We start from the raw sequence: 18,679 nt of genomic DNA on the forward strand, positions 1-18,679 counted from the left end.
TTTTCTTGTATGAAGCAGCCCACCCAGAAAACAAGGCCCTAGACGTAATTCGTCGTGAGCTGGGCTACTACAAGCCCAACTTCATGGGCAGTCAATGGGTCGGATGTGCCCTCCCAGATGTTCTCCCCATGACACCCGACGAAGGACCCGTTAACGTTAATCGGGCCAGAGGAATAACGGCGATCGGAGCAAGCCCATGGATCGATACTTTTAACATCCCATTTCTATCAACCGATATAGCCACTGTAAAAAGGATAGCCCGGTCGGTTAGTGCCCGTGGTGGTGGGCTTCCCTCAGTTCAAAACCTCTGTTTGGACCATGGAGATGGCTGCGTTGAGATTGCGTGCATGTTACTGGACCCGAAACGGGTTGGTGCCGACCTGGTTGAAGCCCGGGTTAAGCTTATTGCGGCCCAAGAAGGCCTGAAGGTGGAGAAAGGGTACTTCACTGATTTCTCACAGGATATGATTGTTGAGAGATATATCAAGCTTGTTTCTGTTGATTGAAAGTATCGTACTCTGTGGGTTTAATTATGAACTTTGCTATTTGGCTCGTGGGTGAGACGGTGCATCATGCACTCGCAGAGAGGTGACAGGGGGCGGGCCCATTGTGTGGGGCCGCGCCCTGTTCCTTCTGGCGAGTTGATGGCTCGCGGTTCACCCGCGAGCCAAATCGCTTTTTCGTTTAATTATAAAGTTTGTTCAGGTCGTTAGTCATAGACTCCTAGCCGTAATAAATAAACATTCACTAGATTGAATGTTGCTATTATAGCTCAATATATAGGCCGTAATCCAACAATTCTGTATATATATTGGAAATGTGAGATTACTGATCCACATTATTACTAATAAGATTGATAAGTGTTGTAATAAATGAACATGCATTATATTGGATGTTGCTATTGTAGCTCAATAGCCTAGCTAAATCCAACAACTCTGTATATTGGAAATGTGAGATTACCGATGCACATTATTGCCTTAAGATTGATAAGTGTTGTACTTTGTTCTATTAAGGTTGAGGCAGATCTAGAAACTTTAGTCAGTGGGGGCAGAAACCACAAGTATAACTAATTTGAATTTTTACATTTGAACTTTTTAGAGTTTACTCTAGTTAAACTAAGTTCTAGGACTTCGATTTGATTTTCAATTTTATGATAGAGTTATATTTTAGTTTGAATTGTAGTTGGAATGAAAGCTTCTTTCTTTTTAAATTTTAGTAGAGATAGAATTTAAAAACCTATACCTGTAGATTATGTTTGTCATTCTAGTTAGACTATAAGAAAAATCGTGAATAAAGTTATAAAATTTAGGGAAAAATGCTTCCAGCCCCCAAATTCGTAACAAGTATGCTTCCTCCTCCCAAGACTTTTTCAACGCTCTAAAAACCCCCAAATTCGTAATAACTATGCTCTGAGTCCCCAAAACACAAAGCCCAAGAATTTTACACAGGTAAAGACTATAATACTCATTCTCTCTCTCTAATATTACATTCGTAATAACCATACAATCCCTCCTCTCTCCCTCCTCCTTCCCCCACCATTTTTGCCCTAGCCCCCTCCGTCCCTTCTGCAACCCTCGTGGCGGCCGAAGCTCCTCTCCGGTCTCACGCCTCCTCTGTGTCCACCGCCGATCCCAGCGCAGCCTCCGCTCGACCCCTCGCCTTTGTTCCCAACCCAATCCCTCCTCCCCCAGACGCCACATCAAACCCCCCTCTCCATCCCTCAGGTCCATCATCCCCCCACCATCTATAGTGTTGTCGTTCTTGGAAATTATTGTACTTTATGTCTTTTCATACAACTTGTGCGTGTGTGTTAAATACTTCATTCATCTTTTTCTGCAGGGAAATTTACCATGGTTGTTAAGGTTATACGTGTTGCTTGTTAAGGTGTTGGTTGTTAAGGTTATACGCGTTGCTTGTTAAGGTTACGTGTTGGTTGTTAAGATTATACGCGTTGCTTGTTAAGGTTATATGCGCTGGTTGTTAAGGTTTCGGGTTGCTTGTTAAGGTTACGGGTTGCTTGTTAAAGTTACGCGTTGGTTGTTAAGATTAACCGTAACCTTAACAAGTAATCCGTAACCTTAACAACCAATGTGTAACCTTAACAAGCAACCCAAAACCTTAACAACCAATGCGTATAACTTTAACAACCAACACGTGACGTTAACAACCAACGTATAACCTTAACAAGCAACCTGTAACCTTAACAACCAACACGTAAATCGTTTGGCTTTTGAAAATTCGTAACGTTAACAACCAATGCGTAACCTTAATAAGCAACCCGAAACCTTAACAACCAACGCATATAACTTTAACAACCAACACGTAACCTTAACAACCAACGTGTAACCTTAACAAGCAATCTGTAACTTTAACAACCAACACATAAATCGTTTGGCTTTTGAAAATTTCATTAAAATTAAAAGTGAAATATTATTACAAAATCTAGCTCACTCCCACTACCTAAAACAAATGTATGCATCATCGTCTTCTTCCTCTACCCTGTCAACGGTCTCAAAACCATGGCAGTCCACCTCCTCAGTGAGTGTTGAGTGGTAAAATGAAAGTAATCATACATTGCACAGTTTTATGTGGTGCTGTAAGCATGAATTTTCTGAAGGAAAGTGTAGAATTGTTACTGCTTTTTATTTTTATGAAGTTATGAATTATTATAGTAGAAGTACAAAAAATTAAAGCTTTTTTTTTTCTATTTCCTTCCTTTTTTTATTTTTATGAAGGTTTTATGAGTTGCTTGTGAAGGTTACGGGTTTGCTTGTTAAGGTTACACGTTGGTTGTGAATGTTACGCGTTGATTGTTAAGGTTACGAGTTGGTTGTTAAGGTTACGGATTGGTTGTTAAGCTTAATCTTCACAATCAACGCGTAACCTTAACAAGCAAACCGTAACCTTAACAAGCAACACGTAACCTTAACAAGCAACCCGTAATCTTAACAACCCGTAACCTTAACAACCGTAACCTTATCTGCAAACAGAAAAGATAACTATCATTGGGTACATGTATATTAAACGTGAAGAAAGAAAATACCGTTGATGCAAGAGAGAAGAGGCATTCTTTTACGAATAGGAAAACTTATTTTGAAGGGAGAAAATAAAAAAAAGAAAAAGATCCCAAAAAGAAAACATGTGACAGGAAGAAACTCTGTTGCTAGTAAATCTAGATGCATTAGTTTCAGAAGCTACAAAGCAACATCAAGTTCGCACGTGTCATTACAAGATCAATTCAATCATTAGCCATCTCTCTGCTCTTCTTCGCTAGGTTGCGCTCCAGCTTGTGTGCATTCTGGTGTCCTCCAAGAGCTTGGGTGCTGTAAAAAAGTCCGTCTGCAATAGTTACACGAGAAAACTCGTGCGTGCTCGGGACGAGGCCCAGGCTGCAGGGACAGGTTAAGGTTGAGGTTCTGAGCTTCATGAAATATTCTCGGCGAGCAAAGGCCAAGGGGTCGAGCGGACGCCGCGCTGGGATCAGCGGTGGACATGGAGGATCTCGGCGAGCAGAGGCGAGGGGTCGAGGCGTGAGACCGGAGAGGAGCTTCGGCCGCCACGAGGGTTGCAGAAGGGACGGAGGGGGCTAGGGCAAAAATGGTGGGGGAAGGAGGAGGGAGAGAGGAGGGATTGTATGGTTATTACGAATATAATATTAGAGAGAGAGAATGGGTATTATAGTCTTTACCTGTGTAAAATTCTTGGGCTTTGTGTTTTGGGGGCTCAGAGCACAGTTATTACGAATTTGGGGGGTTTTAAAGCGTTGAAAAAGTCTTGGGAGGGGGAAGCATACTTGTTACGAATTTGGGGGCTGGAAGCATTTTCCCCTAAAATTTATCATATGAACTCTACCATGGTGGCATGAGATTTATCATGGTGTGATGTCGTTGAGTCGAATTTTCAAGGTTAGACATTTTTTGAGAAAATCTCTTCGAATCCCACTTTATCTTTTATTTGTATCTTATATCTTTATTTTGTTCTATTTTTTAATTCTTAGTTTATTTTGCTTCTAAAATGAATTTTAGTCATGTAATTCTCTATTTAAATTAAATTTACTATTTTCTTTCTTCAATTAAATTTGCCCATTATTTTCCAAACAAAGTACAAGGGCAACAACAACAAAACAAGCTCCTTTTTCAAACCAAATAGCCAACACCAAAACCTCCTATTTGAATAATGTTATCAATTAAAGTTCATAGAGAGACAAAAACTTATAACTAAATTAAGTTCTCAAACAGCAAACACCGTAAAAAAGTGTGTTACTGTTCATCTTCAACCCCTCCTTCCTCTTGTTTTCTTTCTTGTGAACCCTATAGATGCCTCCATAAAATTTTTTAAAAAAATCGATGATCTTTCTGTTCTCTTCTCCTTCAAGATCAGCCAGGACAATTGACCCACTATAGATCCGCCCCTATATGAGGTATAGTAAAATATTTTATTATCATTCACACCCATTTGAAAGTCTAGGAGATTTTATTCATTAAGATGTCATGAGAGAGCCATGTGATAAGGTAATTATTGCATAGATTTAACTAGAAATCAAACCAGAAAATGTGATGTTTAAGATTAGACACGCTAAATGGAAACCAAACAAAATGTGATGAGATTTTGGCTAATTTGTTGCTGATATGACATATATCCAGACAACTACTATTCAATTTCATAGACACGCCCAGATCACACAACTCGAATATGCACCATATCAGTGCCACATTAACCAAGTTATATGAAATAAAATAAGAAGAGAGTAGAAATAAAGCTTCATTAATATCTATCATTAAAGTGAGAATAATGAAAGAACACAATATAACATACATTAAACAAAATAAATCAATCAAATCTAATAACAAGGACTAGACACTAAAAGATTTAGAGAATAAAACATGCTGACATATTGTTTTAGACGATAACAGGAATAGGATGCATACATGCAAGGTGATAGGTCCTCTTACAGTCTTCATGAGGGTTGAACCAATGATGGATGCATTCATTGACGCATGCGAGTAGGGGCGGAACTAGAAATTTTATTTCTTAGGGGGACCAAGAATTGACACATATATTTCTTATTTATTTCATAACAAAAAAGAATACTATCTCCAAATCATATTATATATTACCATTCAAATATATTCATAATAATATACAAATACTAATTTGTATTCTATTATGAATATCTTTGAAGGAAATATAAGGGATTAATTTAAAAAAAAATATGAAGATTTGAGAAACTAATCTCAAACACATAATGATTTTTGGAACTAATGCAAAATATGGAAAATGTGGGGGACTAATTATCGAAATATCCTCAACCTAAAAGCTATGAGAATCTCACGAGAATACAACAACCTACAACATTCTTATTCCTAACAATATGTTGTTGGAAACAAGATATACAACGAGGCAGAATATGCTTACCATTATTATTAATTATGTTGGATATATTGACCCTAATATATAGTTTTGATGATAACAAATTATATACTATGTGTATTATATATGCACTAACATATCAATGCAGATATCAACATCAAATATGCTCAAGATATGTGAACAAAGTGCAGGATGAGTTCAAGGCAACATAAATTCTACATTTTCTTTGTTTAGATCTTATGTACAAGCCTTGATCACTCACAACACATACACACACATAGTATTAGAACACACTAACACATGCTTAGTGTTTGGTTAACTATAGAAATCCCCTATGTTAACCATTAGAGTTTATAGATAAAGAATACTTCATATATCTCATATTTACCCCTTAGTAGTCGACCAATAACAATAGTAGTCGACTACTCAAGCCTTGGTCAAAATATTAGATTCTGTCATTTTACAGTATAGTCGACTAATACAAATAGTAGTTGACTAATTAAGCCTTAGACAGAATTCTAGATTCTGTGACTTTACAGTGTAGTTGACTAATATACATTGTAGTCGACTATTAAAGACTTAGACAGAATTTCAGAATCTGTGAAATTACAGTGTAGTCGACCATTGATAAAAGTAATTGACTACTAATCAGTTATATAACTTCACAGAGTCTATTTAGACTCAGTGTAGTCGACTAATAAGACATGTAGTCGACTACAGATATAATTTTCTAGTTTTTTAGAATTTGAATTACTGACTGTTTTATAGCCGTATTGGATGTTAATTGAGTTTAAATTTGTGTCTTTTCAGAGGCTATAAATAGGTATTAAAGTTTAGAATTTGCCACCAATGTTCATACTCATAAGATTCAATTTTTGTGCAAATTCACTCTCTTGTTTTCAGAATTTCTTTCTAAGTTTCCATAAAAGAGAGTTTCTGAAATAGCCATTGATTTTCGTCATACATACAAATTGTTTAGGCAATATTCAAAGATTAATTCAAAGATTAAACCAGTTCCTAAGCCACTGGTGCACATCACCAACACTTCAAGGCTTATAGGAATTTGTGTACTTTCTTCAAATAAGCTTTCTCTAGGGTGTGAGAGAAGATCTCTTGGTTAAGAGATTGTTTGCAATTTGTAGGGACTTGCAAATTGGTCATGTTAGGTTTTGATTCTGTAATTGGTTCAAAATTATAGTGAAAATCTCAAGCGGGATTTACTTAGGGACTGGATGTACCCCGGAGTGGTGGAACAAGTATAAATCTCTTGTGCTTGTGATTGTTTAATTTCTGTGATTGTTGTCATTTATTATTACAATTTATAACACATCTTGCAAACTTTTAAAGAAACATTATTCACCCCCCCCCTAAACCTTTTCCCCCCCCCCCCCCCTCTAGTGTTTAGTGTGTGCTTTCGCAAATCCTACACTTAGTATCAGAGCAAGGTGAAAGATGACAATAACAAGTACATCACAATTCAAAGAGGAACATTCCACACAACGATCATCTCTGTTTGATGGAACAAATTATAATTACTAGAAATGTCGGATGAAGATATACCTTTAATCACTTGGCTACGACCTTCGAAACATTGTAGAGACTGGATTTACAAAGCCAACCACTCCATACACGGAATGGACAGTTGTTCAAAGAATAAATGTGAATCTGGACTCAAGGGTAATGAATGTACTGTTTTGTGCCTTGGACAAGAACGAATTCAATCGAGTGTCTACCTCTACACCAGCACATCTAATTTGGCATACTCTTAAAGTAACACATGAAGGAACTAACAAAGTTAAAGAATCAAAATTTTCTGTTCTTGTTCACAGGTTTGAACTATTCAAGATGAAGGACAATGAGACCATCACGGAGATGTTCACAAGCTGTTCTTGTTCACAGGTTTGAACTATTCAAGATGAAGGACAATGAGACCATCACGGAGATGTTCACAAGATTTACAGATATTACAAACTCCTTAATCCAAGATGAAGGACAATGAGACCATCACGGAGATGTTCACAAGATTTACAGATATTACAAACTCCTTAATCGCTCTTGGCAAAGTTCACACTCAAGTTGAAATAGTGAGGAAAGTACTAAGAGCACTCACTCCAAAATGGGAGAAGAAGACTACGATAATTAAAGAGGCCAACGATCTCTCAACCCTCACTATAAAGGATCTTATCGGAAATCTTATGGCATATGAAGTTCAACTTGAAGGTAGAAAGAAGGATGACGAACCAAAGAACAAGAACTTACCTTCAATGCATCCTCCGACACCGAAGAATCTGAAGAAGATGATGAGGATATTGCATTGATCACAAGGAAATTCAAACGATTTCTAAAGAAAAGTAAGTATAAATCAAACAAATTTAAGAATACTAATGATTCTTCTTTGTGTTTCAATTGCAATAAGCCAAGACATATAAAGATGGATTGTCCTCTTCTTAAGTCAAAGTCAAAGTCTACCAACTCCAACAACTTAAACAACTTCAAGAAGAAGAAGAAGAAGAAGAAGAAGAAGGCTATGGCAGGGACTTGGGATGATAGCGATAATTCATCATCCGATGACGAAGAAGAAGAAAAAGAAGAATCTGCACACATGTGCTTCATGGCACAAGAAAATAGAGTAATTGAATCCTTAGACAATGAAGAATTATTAGAAGCTTTTAATAAACTTTTTATTAAATTAAGGATTTAAATGCTAACTATAAGATTTTGAAAATTAAAAATAAAAGATTAAATTTAGAATTAGTTTCTTCAAACTCTTCACAAGTTGAAGAAGTGAAGGAATTAAATAATAAGTTATTTTCTGAAAATAAATTATTAACTGAAAATAATGTTTATCTTAAATCTGATTGTAATATGATGAAAAATAGAATTTCAGATTTAGATAAAAATATCGTTTCACTTAAATGAAGAGTTATTTTTAAATGTAAATAAGTTCAACATAGGAAAAGAATACTTAACCGATCTATTATCTTTTCAAAAGTCTTCTAATCAAAAGTTTGGTGTAGGAGTTCATAAAAGGAATGATTATGTTACTAGAATACATAATGCATCATCTTCTTCGACTAAAAATATTAGTAAATTCCATGCACCTTTATCAATGAATGCACATACTTTATCTATGTTTATTTGGGTGCCTAAAAACACTAGTTTGTATAAAAAAATATTTATATTTTAGATTTTAAGAAACATATGCAATTCCACAAATTATATTTATGTTAACAAGGGGAAACCAAATTCCAAGTGGATTTGGACTCCTAAAGGCTAATCCAATGGACCCAACATAAAATGATACCAATACTTACATGTGTACATTTCAGGTACCTCAAAAAGAAAAGTGGATACTAGATAATAGATGTTCCAAACACATGACAGGAAATACTCAAATGTTGTCTTCAGTTCAATACAAAAAGGGAGGAACTGTGACTTTTGGAGATAAGAACAAAGGTCAAATAATTAGTTTTGGAATAGAAGGTTACATTGACAAACTACTAATTGATAATGTTGTATTAGTAGATGGTTTAAAATATAATCTTCTAAGCATTAGTCAACTTTGTGATAAAAATTTTAAAATTGTTTTTGAAAAAGATTCTTGGCTTATTTATAATAATGATTTAACTAATATCTTGTTTAAAGAAATTAGAAGGAAAGATATATATATATATATTATCCATGAATTTTTATACTAATGATCATTGTTTAGTTGCATCAATTGATGATTCATTATATTATGGCATAGAAGATGTGGACATGTTAATATGAAAAATATTTTTCATATTTCTAAACATAATTTGGTAAATGGTTTGCCTAAAATTATAAATAAGAAAAATCATTTTTGTGATGCATCAACAAAGAAAAATGCATAAATCAACTTTTAAATCTAAAAGTGTTGTTTCTACAAGTAGACCACTAGAATTATTACATATGAATTTATTTGGTCTTTCTAAAATTGCATCTTTAAATAGAAGTAGATATGTATTTATTATTGTTGATGCTTACTCTAGATTTACATGGGTTATGTTTTTAAAATATAAGAATAATGCTTTTGATGAATTTGTTATATTTTTTAAAAAGATTCAAAATTAAAAATCCGCTACCATTGTTACTATTAGAAGTGATCATGTCGGCGAGTTTGAAAATGAATTGTTTTCTAATTTTTATAATAAAAATGGTATTTCACATGAATTTTTTCCTTACACTTCACAACAAAATAGAGTTATTGAAAGAAAAAATAGAACCTTACAAGAATGTGCTAGAACAATATTATGTGATTCTAACCTTCCTAAGTATTTTTGGGCAAAAGCTATTAACACTGCATGCTATGTTCAAAATAAAATTTTATTAAGACCTATTTTAAATAAAACAAGTTTTGAATTATTTACAATCGCATTCCTAAAGTTTTATATTTTAAAGTTTTTGGATGTAAATATTATATATTAAATACAAAAGAAAATTTAGATAAGTTTGATTCTAAATCTGATGAAGGTATTTTTGTTAGTTATTCAATGTGTAGTAAATCTTATAGAATTTTTAAAAAAGACTTCTATAATAGAAGAATACTTGCATGTTTCTTTTGATGAATCTTATGTAAATACTAATAATAATGATAATAATCATGATGATGATGGTTTTGTTAATCAACCATCTCCTATTGTTGATGATTCTAATGATACTTATGTTTTACCAAAAGTTTATGTAGATGTTAGAAATCACCCACGTGAATTAATCATTGGTGATATTTCTCGTGGTGTTCAAACTAGATCTCAATTGAATTTATTTACACATGTTGCTTTTGTTTCTACAATAGAACCTAAAAATTTTAAAGAAGCATGTAAAGATGATTTTTGGATTATAGCTATGCAAGAGGAACTCAACTAATTTATAAGAAATAATGTTTGGGATCTTGTGCCTAGACCTCAAAATAAATCCATTATAGGAACCAAATGGATATTTCGAAATAAATTGGATGGATCTGGTCAAGTTATTAGAAACAAAGCCAGATTGGTTGCAGAAGGTATAATCAAGAAGAATGTATTGATTATGATGAAACCTATGCACCGGTTGCTCATTTGGAATCTATTAGAATTTTGCTTACATTTACATGCTTTATGGATTTTAAACTATTTTAAATGGATGTTAAAAGTGTATTTTTGAATAGATTTATTAAAGAAGAAGTTTTTGTGGAACAACCTCCCGGATTTGAGCATGGAAGTTTTTCAAATCATGTTTTTAAACTTAAGAAAGCTTTGTATGGTCTTAAACAAGCACCTCGTGCTTGGTATGATAGATTAAAGAAAAAAAATTTATCTTCCGGATTTAATATTGGGAAGGTTGATTCTACATTATATATTAAGAAAATAAATAAAGATATATTGTTAATTCAAATATATATAGATGATATTATATTTGGTTCTAGTAACAATGGTCTTTGTCTAGAGTTTGCTAAGATAATGCAGGATGAATTTAAAATGAGTCACATGGGTGAACTCAACTTCTTTCTTGGACTTCAAATCAAACAATTGATGGAAGGAACTTTCATCAACCAAAGTAAATATGCAAAAAAATTACTCAGACGCTTTGGGATGGACAATACTACAAGCAAACAAACTCCAATGAGTACTACTACATCTCTTGACAAGGATGAGAATGATAAGAATGTTGATCAAAAGCTTTATCAATGTATGATTGGATCACTTCTTTACCTTACTGCTAGTAGACCTGATATTATGTTTAGCGTTTATTTGTGTGCTAGATATCAATCTAGCCCTAAAGAGTCACACCTTAAAGCAGTAAAAAGAATTTTAGATATATTAAAGATACTACATATTTTGGTTTATTTTATCCAAAGAATAGCACAGAATTTTAGATATACTAAAGATACTACATATTTTGGTTTATTTTATCCAAAGAATAGTACAGTTGATTTAATATCATATAGTGATGCTGATTTTGCTGGATTCAAATCCGATAAGAAAAGTACAAGTGATATGTATCATTTTTTAGGATATTCACTTGTATCTTGGTTCAGCAAAAAGCAAAATTTAGTATCATTGTCAACAACTCAAGCAGAATACATTGCTACTAGTTTTGCATCTGCTCAAGTTCTATGGATGAAACAAACATTATCTGACTATGGTGTAGTTTGTCCCACATCCTCCATAATGTGTGATAATTCTAGTTCTATTAATTTATCTAAAAATCTCATTCAACATTCACGTACAAAACACATTGATATTAGACACCATTTCTTACGTGATCATGTGATTAAGGGTGACATTTCATTAGATTTTATATCAACTGATGAACAAATTGCGGATATTCTAACAAAACCATTAAAAGAAAAAATTTATGTTAATTTAAGAAGGGAATTAGGTATTTGTTCAACGGTAGATTTAAATTAGTTCTTAAAATCATAACATATGCATACACAACATTAATAGTTGACTAATTTGGTTAGTAGTCGACTACATGCACATGCATTTAATATAAGACATTCTATTGATTACAGTCTAGTCAACTAATAGTGATAGTAGTCGACTAATCTGAAGTAAAAATGAGTTCACAGATTTCTGGCAACTACAGTGTAGTCGACTAATTGGCATTATAGTCGATTGCATGCACAGACTTTTTCACATATACACAGTTTTCATCATATTGGATCTTTACCTATCAAACCCAAAACTCAATACCCATTTAACTTAAGTTAGATGCATCTCATCCATTCATTTTTAGCTTGATCAATCCTAGCTCTATATCACATTCATTTTAGATCTAATCTTGACCACATATTTGATTTCATGATTTAATCTTAACCTTTGATTTCTTACTAAAGAAAACTACCCTAACTCCTCAACTACCCACTCTCTCACTCACCCAAAACCGACAGCCCCTCTCCCTTCTTCAGGACCTCCAATCCAAGGTTAGGGCATCCTCTCTCTCTTTATTTTTTTCAAAATCTCTCCCAAGTTCTTTGTTTTTTCTGAGGTTTTCAATTCTTATAGTCGACTACACTGACTATTAGTCGACTATTTCATCTCTAGGGCAGTCTACTCTTTGGGTAAGTTCATTCAACTTGATCTTTTCAAGTTCTTTTGAGTTATCATGTCTAGATTGAAGAAAGCTAAACAAACTCATTCCAACATTGATGATGAAATCATTGTCTACTTGAAAAATCCCAAGTTGCTTGAAGAATTTAAAAATATCTCATCTTTTGAAGTTCTTCCGGGACGTTTCGTAAAATTTAATGATTTCGTACCATACAACTTTAGTTCATACTTTGAGAATGTTAGTTTGCTTGAGTTATTTTCATCGGAAAATAGAAAACCATGTTATCCGTTCTTAGTTCAACTCTTTTACATTAATATAGCTCGTATTGAAATAATTAGGGGTACTAAAAATTATCTACACTTGTCAAGGGGATTGAGATTGAATTAACACCTAAATCACTTGAAAAAAATACTCAATATCCCTTACAAAGGTGTATCTCTTAGTAGTATCAAAATGACGGATCAAGACTTGCTTTCAAATCACATCTTTCTCCCCGGTCAAGGAAAACCCTTGAATCATTCCAATAAACTTAGACCAATTCTTTGTTTTATTGCATGAATCCTAGCATATAACATGTTTCCAAAACCCGGAAGTTTTCATTTTCTTTCTCTAGATTTGGCTAAAGCCTTATATGCTATAATGGGAAATATCCAAGTCAATTGGGCTAAAGTTTATTATAACAATATTTTAGTTGTACTAAGAGGATTTCTTCCTTATGGTGCATTTCTAACAATTTTTTTTGAAAAATTTCATGTTGAACTTGAATCTGAGAATTATGTGGTTCGTTCGGTTGAATTCTTTGACTCCAATGCACTTACAAGGATGAAATTAACAAACTTTGAACTTCCTAAAATAATCCCCAAGATGAACCAAATCAACCCCAAGAACAAACCCCTCAAGATATTCCACAATCATCAACCTAAGCACAACCTTCTACAAGCTACACACCTCCTCAAATGCAAACAGACCAATCTTGTTTCTCAGATGCACAGTACAACACACTTTCTGTGCGCATCCTCGATCTTGAGACTGGTTAACAAGCAATCTATGCTCAGAATTCATGCATTTTGAGAAATCAGGATGATATAAAGAAGATGTTGGAAGACTTGAATATCAAGTTTGATTCATTCTTACAAGGACCTCCACCTCCTCTAGGCCATTTTAGAAGCATGCATTTCATCATATCACTATGTACTAGTTTCTATTTATGTCAAAAACTATGTGGTTAGTTGCTTAGTTTGTGTAAGACTTATGTACTAATTTGCTTTTGAACATTTGAACTTGTAATTCCATACTATGTATGTTTCATGTTGATACTAGGTTTGTTTAATGTTATTATGCTCGGTATATTGCGTTTAATTAGAGAAATTACTTATATGTTGTGTTCATGAGCTAAATATTCTTAACAACAGATTGTGATGATGGAAGTTATCGAACTATTGGTCTTTATGGTAAGTCTTTGCCTACCTATTTGGATGGGTGAAGTTATGGACTATCTTCATAATTTGGATGACTTATTTGAAGTCTTAGCTCGTGAAGATGAAATTCATGCATGTTTAGAGTTAATGTTTAGTTCTTTTTGTTAACGACAAAGGGGGAGATATACTATATGTTTCTAAGATATATATACATTTCAGGGACTCTAATATGCTTTAATGCAGGAGGAGTAAGTATATAATGTTCATAAATGTTTAATTTTTTTGTGATATACTTATGCTTAAATTGTTTGTCATCATCAAAAAGAGGGAGAATGTTGGATATATTGTCCCCAATATATAGTTTTGATGATAAAATTTATATATTATGTGTATTATATATGCACTAATATATCAATGCAGATATCAACATCAAATATGCTCAAGATATGTGAACAAAGTGCAGGATGAGTTCAAGGCAACATGAAGCAAAGAAGAAGATATGTGTAAATGTCAAAATGTAATTTTTTTTACATTTTCTTTGTTTAGATCTTATGTACAAGCATTGATCACTCACAACACATACACACACATAGTATTAGAACACACTAATACATGCTTAGTGTGTGGTTAACTATAGAAATCCCCTATGCTAACCATTAGAGTTTATAGATAAAGAATACTTCATATATCTCATATTTACCCCTTAGTAGTCGACCAATAACAATAGTAGTCGACTACTCAAGCCTTGGTCAAAATATCAGATTCTATCATTTTACAGTATAGTCGACTAATATAAATAGTAGTCGACTAATTAAGCCTTAGACAGAATTCCAAATTCTATGATTTTACAGTATAGTCAACTAATACACATTGTAGTCGACTATTAAAGACTTAGACAGCATTCCAGAATCTATGAAATTACAGTGTAGTCGATCATTGATAAAAGTAGTCGACTACTAAGCAGTTATATGACTTCACAGAATCTGTTTAGACTCAGTGTAGTCGACTACTAAGCCTTGTAGTCGACTATAGATACAGTTTTCTAGTTTTTTGAATTTGAATTAGTGACTGTTTTATAGGCGTTATTGGACGTTAATTGAGTTTAAATTTGTGTCTTTTCAGAGGCTATAAATAGGTATTAAAGTTCAGAATTTGCCACCAATATTCATACCCATAAGATTCAATTTTTGTGCAAATTAACTCTCTTGTTTTTTTCTGAATTTCAGTCTAAGTTTCCATAAAAGAGAGTTTCTGAAATAGCCATTGATCTTCATCATACATACAAAGTTTCCATAAAAGAGAGTTTCTGAAATAGCCATTGATCTTCATCATACATACAAATTGTTTAGGCAATATTCAGAGATAGAGTTTCTGAAATAGCCATTGATCTTCATCATACATACAAATTGTTTAGGCAATATTCAGAGATTAAAAAAGTTCCTAAGCCACTGTTGCACATCACCAACACTTCAAGGCTTATAGGAATTTATGTACTTTCTTCAAAGAAGCTTTCTCTCGGGTGTGAGAGAAGATGTCTTAGTTAAGAGATTGTTTGCAATTTGTAAGGACTTGCAAATTGGTCAGGTTTGATTTTGATTTTGTAATTGGTTCAAAACCATATTGAAAATCTCAAGCAATATTTGCTTGGGGACTGGATGTACACCCAAAGTGGTGGAACCAGTATAAATCTCTTGTGTTTGTGATTGTTTAATTTCTGTGATTGTTGTCATTTATTCTTGCAATTTATAACTCATCTTGCAAAATTTTAAAGAAATACTATGCACACCCCCTCTAGTGTTTAGTGTGTCTTTTCCCAGATCCTACAAATTAAAATTAATCAAAAATAGAAGAATACCTAAAATGCTTTGAATTTCTTTAATAATCTGTCCCAAAATCAATTCGAAATTGCTTCCTCAAGAGAAAAAGCCACCAATTAAAATCCATCTGTCACTGAAGAGGAGTAATACTAGAGATAGATTCTCAAATTTTATTTTCTCTATTCTATTCATCATCTTATCTTCATAGGATTTTTCTATATTTTTTATAAGGCTACATATGAACCCTATATATAGGATTAGACTAGCCTATTAGATTTTAATTTCAAACAATTCAAAATTGTTAAAAACTCTATCCATAACAATTAAAGATAGAATAAAATTGTTCAAAAACTCTACCCATAACAATTAAGGATATAATAGAATCTGTATTGCATGTAAACCTCTTGTAATGATATTAGTGAGACCAATTAGGTCCCATATCGAAAACCAATTATTAATCAAATTAATAATTTTAATTTAACAATCAAATTCCTATCCGACCAACTGTTTATAAAAGCTCTTCCATAGTATGAGATCAATTATTTATAAATAATATTTTATATTCAGTCCCCTCTAGTATCTTTTATTTTAGATAACTCTTTTGAGCGGGATAATTCACCTATTTGCTCATGTCTAAATTGTAGTTTCCATGAACATAAATAAAAAATTATTTTAAAATATCAAAACATTTTATTATTATAATAAAATAAATTTTAAAAAATATTTTTCAAAACCACTTGTCCGTAAGAATTTAATAAATTCATGAGAATGCGTAATAAATTGACTTATCATAATGAGCATACTGGATCTTATCTAGCTATCTATCATTTTCCTAAATAAAATTTAGCAACTCAACATTTCAAGTTGTATAGCACTTGGTAAACAAGCTTAATCATCACCTCAAAATATACTAAATTATCAAATCAGAAATGACAATATCATCAAGTCAAATGGACCATGTAACAATTTGAATTCATATCTCTTAGGTAACTCGTCCTAGAGAATTCAAATGCGGTCTAGTACTATATACATCACAATGTGTGCTTATGACATACATTCGGGGAATCTCCATTCTGAGTGGTTGAGACCCACCATCACGTCTCATATGTTGGTGTCATGCATAATAACATGTTATAACAGAATTATCATTTACTAGTTATAGGTTAAGCACGAGTTTAAAAAATCTCTAAGTTAGATCCAAGCAATTGACCCTCACATTGCAAATCTAACAAAATAATTTCTAAGGATACTATAACAATTATAGAAATGATACCCAAATTAAATGTGCAATAATTAAATCTATTAATATTTCAAAAATATTATATAATTTGTGTTGGATGTTTAAGGGCATATAATTACTCTTCCAGCAATCTCCTACTTGCCCTAACATCCAATCAGATATAATCTTAATTTTTATCTGTTAAAAATATTTTATGATAATAATTTTTTATAAAATATTATCAAATGCCATCTGCTTAACCATCTTTTAAACCACCACATATTACTTCTTGTTAACCTTTAATAAGATAATATTTCTTTCTAAGCTATTCGTAACAGCTTCACTAGTATCAAATAAAAGTGGAAAAGAAATACTTCATAAGGAAAAATATTAAGCTTATGGAGAAAATTTAATTATCCACATTCCTTCTTTAGTGGCTTCACATGACTACATATTCTACTATTATTTTAATAATATAAATATAACCCAAAATAGACTTTCTATCATTAGGATTGGATTGAAAATTTACTCATAAGACAACTATTTCTAAAAAGCTCAATCTCCTTTTACATTTAAGGATGCATTTTCTTAGAGAGAGATTCCATGTCTTACAAGACGTGGTCTTTTCTTAAAAACTTGTAGGTTGAACCTTTCATAGATAAGATCTTATCTATATAGTAGATTGTGATCATATCATCTCTTTCTCTATCTATATAGAGTTTGAGTTCCAAGATATAGAATGTCAGAAAGTCATACTTTAATTCATGACACTAGAATATCATTCTTAATGAATAGTATGCCATCAACATGTAATGTTAGGAATATAATGAAATTATTTTATTATTTTATACATGCAAGCTTCCTTCTTAAGGATTCAAAGAAAAACATTTTCCTTAATCATTTCATCAAAATAAACGTTTCAACTATTTAAAGCTTGTTTAAGTTCATAACTTGATTGATTCAGTTAATTAATCTTATCTTCTTAAGTTTTACGTACTTGATTCTCTAATCTTTATATGTAAATATCTTCTTAAAGATATCGATTCAAGAAGATTATTTTAAAATCTATTTAACAATATCTTATATCCATAATATGCTAAAAAGGATAAATGGATCCTTATGAACTTTAGTATTATAATTGGAGAAAAGATTTCCTCATAATTAATAATCATTTGTCATCAAATATGACATTAATTCACTTACAAGAAATCATGTCCAACATGATCTCTACATAAGTTTTAGGATTTTTTTTATTCTCCTTATTACTTTCCATCAAATATGTCTTAACAAGGTTATTGTGCTATACATATGGATGAAAGTCCTATTTAATCTCCTAATAGTAATCAGTATATTTAAAAATAAATTTAGTAAGTAAATCTCCATTTATTTTATTACTTAAAGCTCCTACTAAATTCATAGAATCTCCAACTCATTTAAAGTTTCTCATGTTGGATTAAATAACTCTTTCACTAAAAAAAGTTTTCGTCTAGAGTTATATCGATCCTTGATCAATAAATTAATCTCATAAAAGAACATATTTTTAATAACAATTATTGTCTAAAAAATTACACTAGAATTATCAATATAATACTTAGTACTTTCTTTAGGGTGACCTACCAGTAAGTTGTTATTGATTTTAGATTCCAATTTGTCCATATTTTATTGTCTAACAAGAATGTGACAGCTCCACATATCAAGTGTCGTACACTTAATTTTTTTCATATCCACATCTAATATGGAGTGGAAGAAAAAGTTTTGGTAGGAATCTACATAATGAACAATTTTGCGGTCTCTAATGT

General features: G+C 32.4%; 1 protein-coding gene across 1 annotated transcript; it reads left to right on the forward strand.

Annotated features, from left to right (window-relative positions):
• Positions 84 to 506, forward strand: LOC109835215. Its single transcript, XM_020403200.1, has one exon. The coding sequence runs from the start codon at positions 84 to 86 to the stop codon at positions 504 to 506; it is 423 nt and encodes a 140-aa protein (XP_020258789.1).

Source organism: Asparagus officinalis, chromosome 3, assembly GCF_001876935.1.
Source record: "Asparagus officinalis chromosome 3, Aspof.V1, whole genome shotgun sequence".
Classification (NCBI taxonomy): domain Eukaryota; kingdom Viridiplantae; phylum Streptophyta; class Magnoliopsida; order Asparagales; family Asparagaceae; genus Asparagus; species Asparagus officinalis.

Excerpts from the sequence above, each read along its gene's own strand:
- LOC109835215 (XM_020403200.1), top strand. The coding sequence starts at position 84 with ATGGGCAGTCAATGGGTCGGATGTGCCCTCCCAGATGTTCTCCCCATG.